This window comes from Apis laboriosa, unplaced genomic scaffold, assembly GCF_014066325.1.
Source record: "Apis laboriosa isolate Shangri-la unplaced genomic scaffold, ASM1406632v1 scaffold30_cov140, whole genome shotgun sequence".
Classification (NCBI taxonomy): Eukaryota; Metazoa; Arthropoda; class Insecta; order Hymenoptera; family Apidae; genus Apis; species Apis laboriosa.
In genome coordinates, this window is record NW_025222776.1 from 1,892,034 (window position 1) to 1,903,511 (window position 11,478).

The 11,478-nt window shown below is 20.0% G+C and overlaps 2 protein-coding genes across 4 annotated transcripts in view; one reads left to right on the forward strand and one right to left on the reverse strand.

Annotated features, from left to right (window-relative positions):
• LOC122714500 (ets DNA-binding protein pokkuri) overlaps nucleotides 1-5,333 on the forward strand; it is a 45,191-nt gene extending 39,858 nt beyond the window's left edge. For 2 of the 3 annotated variants that reach the window (XM_043935870.1, XM_043935869.1), the window contains exons 4-5: nucleotides 1,750-1,999; nucleotides 2,557-5,333. In XM_043935870.1, coding sequence (XP_043791805.1) covers nucleotides 1,750-1,999; nucleotides 2,557-2,833 — 527 coding nt within the window. In that variant the 3' untranslated portion in view covers nucleotides 2,834-5,333. The remainder of the gene's footprint in view (nucleotides 1-1,749; nucleotides 2,000-2,556) is intronic. The other variant, XR_006346645.1, reaches the window with a different exon arrangement.
• Nucleotides 5,334-5,568: 235 nt separating this feature from the next.
• LOC122714502 (single-stranded DNA-binding protein, mitochondrial) lies at nucleotides 5,569-8,565 on the reverse strand. Its single transcript, XM_043935873.1, has 4 exons — nucleotides 8,450-8,565; nucleotides 8,288-8,375; nucleotides 6,246-6,365; nucleotides 5,569-5,850 (listed from the first exon to the last, which is right to left on the reverse strand). The coding sequence occupies exons 1-4, from the start codon at nucleotides 8,459-8,461 to the stop codon at nucleotides 5,639-5,641; spliced, it is 432 nt and encodes a 143-aa protein (XP_043791808.1). The 5' UTR covers nucleotides 8,462-8,565; the 3' UTR covers nucleotides 5,569-5,638.
• Between the last annotated feature and the right edge of the window lie 2,913 nt (nucleotides 8,566-11,478).

Here is an 11,478-nt window from a genome sequence, read left to right on the forward strand (position 1 = left end):
TAGTATTTCCCATCCTAACGCATAAATTATGACCCGCATTTCTTTTGCAATGTTGAGCATTGTCATGCTAAAATCACGTATCTTATTCCTTGTCTAGAAAATGGCCGAATTTCTGCTTTAACTGTCGTATAAATTCATTAATTGATTTTGATAATATTCGGCAATTATTGTCCTTCCAAGTGAAAGATATTCATAATAGATGATTTCTCGGAAATCCTATCACATAGACAGCAAAACTTTTTTGCAATACAAATTCGGTTTTACTGAAGTTGATGGTTTCCCAGGATTAATCCATGATTTCCGTCGTTTTTGATTGTCATAAAATTTTCATCGCTAGTAACAATTTTGTCCAAAAAACTTTTCCTTTTATACCATGAAAGTAAGACAGCAGAAATCTCAAGTCTGTTTTTTTTTTCGTTTAATTCATGTAAGAGCTATCGCTCTAACTTCTGAATCTTATCTAATTATTTCAGTGAAATAGATACTGTCTGGTATTCCTAATCTTTCTGCCAATTCTTCTTATGTCTAAGTCGGATTTTCGTTGAATTTCTCTAATTCATCATCATTAAACTTTCTCGGTGCACCTGAACGATCATCGTCTTTCAAATTAAAATTTCCGGTTTTAAATCTTTGGTATCATTTTTTGTATATTCTGTAAAATATAGCGTTCTTTTCCAATACGACATAAACCATTTCAACAATTGATTTCCTAAGTTGGAATGCAAAAAATAAGCAATAAATGAATGATGTTTCTCGCATGCTATATTGCTTGAAATTGTTGCATAAAACAAACTCTTAAAACGTTCATCATGACTTTTCTTAAAAACAAAAGAATGGAAAGTAATTCGAATTCAGTCAGAAGTTATGATCGTAGAAAAAAGGAGGAAGGAACTTATTTGCACATCTAATAGTATCGTAAAATTATTCAAAATTATCTTAATTAACATGAGATCATCTACAAGTTTAAAAAAAAAAATCTATTTTGGATATAAAATAATTGATATTTTTTTGTTTTTAATTAATTATAATCATTTATTGTTTGTAAAAATCTTTCTTCATTTTTTAAAATTTTCAATTTTTAATTTTTTTTTTCAAAAAAATTTCTTTTTTAATTTTTATTTTTTTAATTATTAAAAATATTAAAAAACTATACAAATTTTAATTTATAAGATTTATAAAATTTTATTATTTAAAATATTTTACAGTAATCAAGATAAGTAATAATAGTTTATTTGCACTAATTAATTAAATTATATATAGTGCAAAAATTAGTGCATTAAATTAGTAAAAATTTTAATTAAATTAGTAAAAAAATTGTATACATTATCTATTATATATACCAGTTAAATTTAATATAATTTTTTATTATTATTGAATCTAATAACTATAGTTAACATAATATAAAAAAAATCTTTTTTATATTATAATAACGATTTATTAATAGCATTCATTGTTATTATTATTGTAATTTAAATTTCAGTTAAATGCCATATATTTCATTATAAATTCCTTCATTATAATTATAAATTGTTATAATATTTATAATATAATTATTTATATTATATTTTAATATTTATATTTTAATAATTATTTATAATAATAATTAGGATATAATGATTTGATTTTGTTTCAAAAATTTATTATGTATGATTCTTTCAATTCTGAATTTTGAAAATTGAACTTTCAAAATGTGTTTTGATAAATTATTATATGAATATATAAACATATTTCTTCTTTTGTTTATCATAGATGGTAGACTTTTATGGGATTTTCTTCAACAACTTTTAAATGATCCCTCACAACGATATACACATTACATCGCATGGAAAAGTCGGGAAACGGGAGTATTCAAAATCGTTGATCCTCCTGGACTTGCAAGGCTCTGGGGCATTCAAAAGAATCATCTTTCAATGAATTACGATAAAATGAGCAGAGCTCTTCGATATTATTATCGAGTGAATATTTTGCGAAAAGTCCAAGGAGAACGACATTGTTACCAGTAAGTTTATTGCTTAATTTTTTTTTTCTTATATTTTAATTTGAAATATTAAAATATTAAAATTATTTATTTGATAAATCTAAAAGTATACAAATTGAAATATTTTATATGCTATATATATACGCATATTTTAAAATATTTTTTTTATAATGTTTAAAAATTTTGTTAAAAATTTTGAGAAATTATAAAAATAAAGTATTATAAAACTATACAAAATAAATTGTATAAATATTTTTACAAGTTATATGATTTCATAACAAAAAATTATATATAATAAATAAAAAATTAATTTTTATATATATATATATATATATATATATATATATAGAGAGAGAGAGAGAGAGAGAGAGAGAGAGAGAGAGAGAGAAAGAAAGAGAGAGAGAGAATAAAATTATTTGAATATTCATAAAAATTAATTTTATGAATATAAAATATAAATATATATATTTATCATCATAATTCAGTAATTAACAAATTTAAACATTAATATTGAGTCTGTCAATTATTTCGAAACGAAATAGAACTCGTTTTAAACAAAATATCGTTTTTATGTTTAGATTTCTGCGAAACCCAACAGAGTTGAAGAACATAAAGAACATATCTCAGCTGCGTCAGCAAATGCGGATAAAATCAGAGCCGGAAGAAGAAGGCGGAAGTGGCGTCGAGCCGGAAATCGATATGCCAACAGACCTCTCGATGTCTAGTATGAGTCAGCCATCCAGCGAGCAACAACAACAGCAACAACCTCTATCTCTTCTCGATCCACCTGTAAAATATAGAAGTCATGCGTACAATCTCGTAAAAACCAATCAAGAATCGGAAGAGCAAAAGTGACGTGAAACGTAGCACTAATGTGACTGTCTAATGTGTTTTAAATGCTGACAAGATTAACATATTTTATGTTATGCACATACTCGTTATTTGATTCGAAATAGTCAGTTTCGAAATAATGCAAAGAGATTTACTTTTAACTATATGTCAAGTATATTGACAAAATTGTTGACAGAATGTTCGTTTTCGGAATAATACATTTCTAGGAATATTTTTTGCCGTTTAAGAATCACTAGGTCATCAGCGCCACTGTTCAAATAATAAAGCTTGCGAGAAAGTTGTTAGGTTATAAATTAGTAACTATCGTATCATCAACGTGTCTCCGGAACTAATATATGATAAAAGACTGACAAATAAAATATTGTGCGAGTTATGTATCAAAATATACAAGCTATGAGGAGAATAATTTTGAAAGCAACATTGTGTAATGTCGATGGTAAGTTGACTTGCCTTGAATCTAATTATTAGTACTACATTAATTATTAAAACTAATTATTAGTACTACATCATAGTGCTTACCTGGTTCATGATTTATTTGTCAACTTTATTTCGATATTCGACCGCAACTTCGAAAACGTCCACCGATTTTGAATCGGCTCGAAGATCGAGCAATCAACAAGCGGTTCATCGATTTCCATGCGTTTCAAATAGATAATTGGCTGTTCAGAATCTTATTAAAGAGTGTCAGGAGCCAATTGTGCTACAATTGTGGAAGACGCTTCGATGAAGCTGAACTTTCGCGGATATTCCGCCATTTGTTTTCCATCCTTCGTGTTAACACACGTACGCGAGTGTGAAACGTTTCTCGCTTCTACAACGAACTACTTTAGAAATGCTTATAGAGCGTTATCGACGAACGTACAAAACGGTGTTCGGGAAACGATCGAGATATTTTATTCCAAAGTTATTCTGTGATGTAAACTTTAGCTTGAAAGTAAATTTCTCGGAGTAACATATACTTAGTTGTAACTAGAGATTGAATTTATTGAACATTTTTTTATTTGAACAAAAGAACTTATTATGAAAGATTTTTATGTAAGATTAACAATTATATGTAATATATAGTTCTATCCTTTAAAGAGGATACAATATTATGCGATCCATTTTGTAAATACTTAAAATCGATGAAATTTCAAAGTTGGTTTCCCGTTGCACCGACTCAGTTGTGCCAATCTAATCGTCGGTAATACGTATATATGCGCGTTTAGTTTAGCGTTCTGTATACAAAGAAACAAAGGGAAAAAATGTGTCTATCGTTTTGAAATAATTAAAACGATATTGAGGATCGTTTACATCCCTAAACCTAGATACGTGTAAATAAGTTGACGAACTATTAAAAAAAAAAAGATGTAATGAAACAATTAAACAAAAAAAAAAAAAAAAAAGTGCGAGAGTTTTAAGGAATTCGGGGCCAGAGTTATATATATACATATATATGAATATAAATTTATGTATAAATAAATCTCTATATATATTATATATATATATTTTACTACCGAAGAGAAATTTATATTCGAAATTTCTACGTTCGTTGTCGATGCGATTGTGGCTCACATTCCTCGCCAACGGATCCTAGATTTTAAAGAAATAAAAAAAAAAAATAAAAATGAAATGTCACTAGGGACCGAAGGCGCGTGTATGATTAGAAACTGGTCTTAAGATCGTATTTTTACTAAAGACTCACACACACGAGATAGAAAGTATGAAAAAATTCTTATCATGAGTGAATCAATGTATGTATACATGTGTATGAATATGTGAGAATGTTGTGTGTAAGAGTAAGAGAGAGAAAGACAAATAGAAGTCTGCGAAAATGAAAAGTGCATTAGCAGCAAGAGATTTATAAATGAAAAAAAAAAAAGTTGTATTTGGCTATTTGTATACTGTGATCTCCGTGAAGTTTTTATCATAAAAATGCATAAAAAACAATCGTGTACATAATTTTCATGAGAGAACAATTTATATTAGTGATAAATATATTAAAATACACATACACAAATTGTGTTCTTAAAACAACCCAAATTTTGATCATAAGATTTGGTATTTCTCTGTACACACTTTAATACATTTAATGGATGATTGTATTTAAAAATTATTTATTCGTAAGTATTAGACTTGCGTATCAATCTATAGAAATTATACACATGTGTTACATGAAAAAATTGATGTTTAAAAAAAAAATAAGTCCTACAAAACAAAAAGTGATGTTTCAATTTTAATTACCATTTTGGTTTATCATATATCTATAGAAATTTACATGTGTATCATGCATGTAATGTAGAATTTTTAAAACCATCACATCGTCAAGAATTTTCTTTCCTAGCATTTACAAATTTCCTTTCCGATTTATCAAAAAAAAAAAAAAAAGTTTATATTTCATTTTTGTTTACAAATCCTGTATAAACTTGTACAATTTTAGAAAATTAACGAATTGTTTATTGTATAATTCATTGCAAGTGAATGAGCAATATGTAAATAAAGATTTATTTACTTATTAAGCTAATTTTAAGTATTAATTTATTATCCCTCATCAGGAAAAAAACATTATAAAATAATATTACAATTCAGATTTTTGTATATCATCTAATCATACGTATTTTTTATAATTAATAAATAAATAAAATATTCTTGTAAATTTTATATGAAAATATTTAAAAATAAAAATATATACTTTCAGTATATCAAATATATTTTCATATAAAATTAATTTTATTTATTTATATTTTAATAAAAACAATTATTACATATTATAATAAAAACAATTATTACATATTAATATTATATATAATTATATTATATTTATAAAATTTAATTATTATTATTATGAAAAAATATTACATCATCTGCTATCACTGCAGTACTTGATTTAATAACACCTTCTTCATCTTTGTATTCTCCATAACTTATTTTTCCTGAAACTAATACTCTTTGACCCTTCTTTAAATAAGTATACACATTTTCACGTAAATTTGGTTTAAAAACACATATTTTATGCCAATCTGTTCGTTGTACAACATCTCCTGAAATGTTTTTTATACATATTATATTCAAATATATTAAAATTATTTATAATTTTAAATATATATTACAGTATAGTTTTTATAGTTTTAAATCTAATTAAAATCTACATTATAGTATAATTTTATTGTAATAGTTCAGATATAAATCTCATAATTCAATATCATATAATTATTTATTTTGTCAAATTTTTTTAGCAATTATAAATAGAACATATTAATTTAAAAATTTAAATAAATATTGTAATTGAAACAGTATTTTGAAAATATTATAAAATAATTATATAAGAATATTAAAAAATAAAATAAATTCAATTTATAAATAAAAATTTCAGTAATTAAATTTTAATTTTTTATAAATTAGTTTATAAATTATGAAATCAATTAATATTACATACCATTCATATATTTGTAGTTATTATGTGTGGCAAGAGAAAAAATAACAACAGGATGTTCATTACTACCCTTTTTCTGTGCCTCGCCTCCTACTCTTCCTAATAAAGTAACTTGATTTATAGCTGTAATTTATATGATTAATATTGAATTAAAATTTATATTATTTTTGATAATAATTTTTAAATTTTTAATATATACAATTGATAAAAATTATAACAAGAAATATAAAATAACAGTATTTATATAATATTTATTTAATATTATTTTTAAATAATTTTAAGAATAAAAACATTTTTGTTAAATTTTAAAATTATAAATTTATAAATTCTAATAAAATAAGACTTGAATTAACCAATTGTCATATTATTTCAATAATAAAAGTAATTTTTAAAAAGTAGCTAAGAATAAAACTGAGTAAAGATTCGGTGCACATATATGTAATAATGTATATGTAAATAAATATTATAAAATATGTTAAATTATAATTATTATTAAATTGTAATTATTAATAATATTTTAAAATTTAATTTTGTATGTTTTTAACTATTTTAACATCAAATATTAAACTTGAAAAATATTTGCAAGAAAATGATACATAAAAACTATTTTTCTATTGAAATTTAAGTAATAAGTAATATTATTACTTAAAAATAGAAATATTATTATATATTAAAAAAAATATTTAGTTTATATAATCTTGACAATTCATAATTCATAATAATTCATAATAAATGTAAAATATACGTATATATTTTTTTTTAACATATAATTTCAAAATATATTTAAGTATAAATAAATATAATTGAATAATTGAATTTGGAAATTATTATATATATATTTTTCAACACTTCAGAATTGAAGTACATACTTAAATATAAAATACTTAATGTATCATTAAATTTTTAATACAATTATTTGCAATATTATATTATTTTAAATTACAAAAAAAACTCAAGTAACATAATAATATATGAGTTTCATATACAAATTTGATAACTTTTTTATTAATTTATTTCTGATTTTTTATTAATCTTAAATCTTAATTTATAATCTTATTCAGTAAATAATAATAACAGGTAAAAATAAAATAAAAATAAATAATATAAAATGAATTTAATCTATTAATAGCATGCATAATAATTAATTTACTCACATTAGTTTAAGATTTGATAAAAACATTTTTATTTTATTTTTATTTTTGCTCTTCAATCTAAATTTTTTCTAAATACTTATACATTTCTTTTTCTATTATATATTATTTATGTTTAAATTTATTTTATAAGTAACTACGAATAAAAAGAAATGAATTTATATTAAACGGAAAAGAATAAGAAGAATATAAAAATACAAATATTTAATTATAAATAAAAATGTGTAGGATAATATGAATTAGTAATTATTAATGTAATAATAGTTTAAATATTTCATATAAAAAAACAAACAAAGTAGAAATAAAAATATTTTTTTAAAAACAAAAAAGATTACTTGTTATCTAGATTAATATAATTTATATACCATTAAATATATACCAAATATTTTTATTTTTTTAGCAATTAATTTATATAATAAAACTAAAATTTATTAACCACAATATAATGAATTTATAACATGTCTATCTGTAAATAACAAATTGATTTATTTAATATACACATAATCTGTTTAAAAAAATAATATCTTTTTTTTAATTTTAGATAATTTGGTTATGAATAATTTAACATGAAAAATGAAAAATAAAACAATAATTCTACTTATTTAAAATATATTTAAAACATTGTATATTACTAGAAAATAAATATTTTTTTTCATAATTAAGAAAAGTTGTTTATAACTTTTTCATATTTTAAATATTTTTAATACAAAAATAAACAAATACTATGTAATTTAGCATTAATATTTATACTTTATATTTAAATAAGAGATATATATGAAATGTTAAAATTAAAATAATTTTCTAACCTTAAAGTCAAAAATTTAAAATTATTATATATTTTTTATTGATATGATTGTTCATATATAATTAAAATTATAAAATTTTTTTACTTACATTTTTCTAATTTCATATTAACATCAATGTCAGCAGAAGTTTGAATGCTTCTAATTGAACGACTATTTTTAATCATTTGCAAAATAACCTAAAAATGATAAAATATATTTAATTTTCTAGATCAATTTATAAAAATTTGTTTTTATAATATTTTTAACTTACTTGCCGAAACATTTTTATTTATTTGTTTTAAAATCAATAAAATATCAATAGGAATCTAAAACAAATATAATATTTTTGAAAAAACTACACTATGTATTCCAAACAGTTCCAGAATATGCTATGTACAATAGAAAAAAAAATTATATGATTTTTGAAATTATATATTTAGTAAAAAATTCAAATATATTAATTATTTATATTATTTTTTATAGATATAATAAATGTTTTTTAAAATAGAATTTAAATTAGGTATGTTGTTATTTTACCAAATTATAAATAATAAATTTTGAAAACTTTAAAATATATTATTTATTATTACATATTAATAATACTTATTTTATATATTTTATATATTTTTTCATGAATTTCTTTATTGATAATATTATATAATTTAGTTTAAATTATATAATATATATATATATATATAATATAGATATTAATATATAAATTATTATAATTATGTTATGATATGTCGTGATATTTTATAATTTATATATATACTATTGTAAAGCGAGTATTTAGATTTGAAAAATTTTTTTTATTTAATTAAATTGATTTTGTAAATATTATTTAAAAAAATGAAAATTAAAATTAAATTTAATAAAAATATAATTTTTTTCTAAAATTAGAATTAAATTATGGTAAAGTGATTAATATATTTTATATTAAATTTTATTTTATATAAAATGATTTATATTAAGAAAAATGTCAATTATTTCTTATATTATATTTTAATATTTTCATTGCAATCAGATTTAGCATATAAATGTAACAAAATTTAATAATTTATTTAATTTTCATATATAAATATTTGTTTTTTATTATAATTATATATATATATATATAATATATAAAATAATAATTATAGACGAAAAAAATCAATATTAATAATAATTATTATGGAATATATTATGGATACATACATGTTACATATAAATTAATACAAATTAAAAATTTAGTAAATACAAAAATTTGAAAAAAAAATAAAAACATTAAAATTAAGATATTTACAATCGAATTCGATTAAATTCTATTAATTCATGAAATCTGATTTCCATTCTTTTTCTATTATTTATGTATAATTATTAAAGTTCACATCATTGCCTGAAGTTAAATGAGAAAAAAAATAGATATAAGTGACAAAAATATAAATAAGATAAATAATCTAGAAAAAAGTGCTACAAAAAAAAATTCTATAATAAAGAAAATTTCTTTATGATAATAATGAATAAAATTGTTAAGATTTTAAAATGAATTCAAACATTATTTGAATTGAACTAATTTTATTAATCTAATTTGATTCAATATTATTAACAATATTATTTAACAAATTTTAATCTATCATATTCATTAATAAATAGTTCTTATAGAATTTTTCATTTTAAATATGAAGTATAATTGTTTCATTTTCGGTTTTTAACAAATATGAAATTTTTTAAAAATATAAGATTTAAAATAAAAATAAAATAAAAATAAAATATTATACAAAAACTAAGAATATCAATTATAATGAAGAATCAATTTTTTTTTATTTTGATTAATTATAAAAAAAGCTATAAATAGCTAATTATATAAAAAGCTATTAAAATTTAGAAAAGAACTAATATATACATATTCTTATCAAAATTTTTTTATAAAAGATTTTTTATTCCATAGAAATTTTATATATATATATATATATATATATATATATAATTTTTAATATTGAATTCTATAGTCATTTTTGATATGAAATCTAAAAAAAAATATATCGATTTGAATTTTTAAAATATATATATTATTATTATATATATTATTTGTGATTTTAATGTAGTTGATGCATTGTAATTAATCAATATACGAATTTAATGATATAAATTTAATATTATTTTATGTAATACTTTATAAAATTAAATTTTGCATTATTTTTAAATCTGAATCTAATTCAGATTTTTAAGTTATTAAAATCATTTAAAGATATTTAAAAATTATTAAGTTTGAAGAAGTCGTCTTGATATCAATTATAATGTTAAAATCAAGAATATAATTCATTTAAGAAAAAGTCAAGATAATAATCTTTTTTATTAGAAAAATTATTTCTTGACAATTAATGTTACAATTCGTTATCTTCTAAGAAACGAAATATTTATTCCATATATTTTGTTTTTTTTTCAGATTAAATAATGTAATGTATCTGATTTTATAATCTTAAGTATTTTTTATAAATATTTTAATGTCTTAAATACGAATCAATAAAATCATTTTCCACTAAAACCACTTTTTTGAAAAGTATCAATTTTAAAAAAAATTACAAATTTTTAATATTGAAAATATTTCAATATATTATAATATTTCACTTATTCAATTGAAATGATTCTATGAATTCTTCTAAATAAAATGATATAAATTATTAGATTATAAATATTTAAACATGTTAAATAAAAAAATAGCTAAAATATATTTGTTTTTACTGATAATATTTTTCAATTTATTTCAAAAACTAGAAAGAATCTAAGAAAAAATCTAATCATAATATGCAATAAAATAGATCTTTCTGTTAAAAAAAAAATATTAGAAAAAGCTAAAAATATTTTTATGTTTGATTTAAAAGCGAAATAGTTTGAAAAATGTTAGTTTAACATACATTTATAATAGTGGTGCTCAATGGCAATCATTTTGTTCGCTATTTACCATATTGGAATGACAATGTATAATTGCCATCATTGAGCAGCATTGTTACCTTCACGTGTTTTATCGAACTATTTTGCTTTTATTAAAAATAAAAATGATTTTTATAGAGCATAAATTTTATATGAAAAAATTTTTGTTTCGGCAAAAAATTAAGGAATTAAATTCAATCTATAAAATCTATCATTGTTACACATACAATGTTCATATTTTAAATATAATTTTGCCTTAGGATGTTTTTTATAACAAAATAAAAATAAAATCTATAATCTGAATATTTTACATTGTTCATTTCTTATTCTATTTTTTAGCAAACTTACAAAATTTTTAAAAAAATGAAAAAAGAAATTGCTGAAATTTTA

Bases quoted from the DNA above. Each gene is read 5' to 3' on its own strand.
- LOC122714502 (XM_043935873.1), bottom strand. The intron at 6,366-8,287 runs GTAAGTAAAAAA...TATAAATTACAG, and splicing joins TAATATGAAATTAGAAAAAT to CTATAAATCAAGTTACTTTA. The intron at 5,851-6,245 runs GTATGTAATATT...AAAACATTTCAG, and splicing joins TAACTACAAATATATGAATG to GAGATGTTGTACAACGAACA.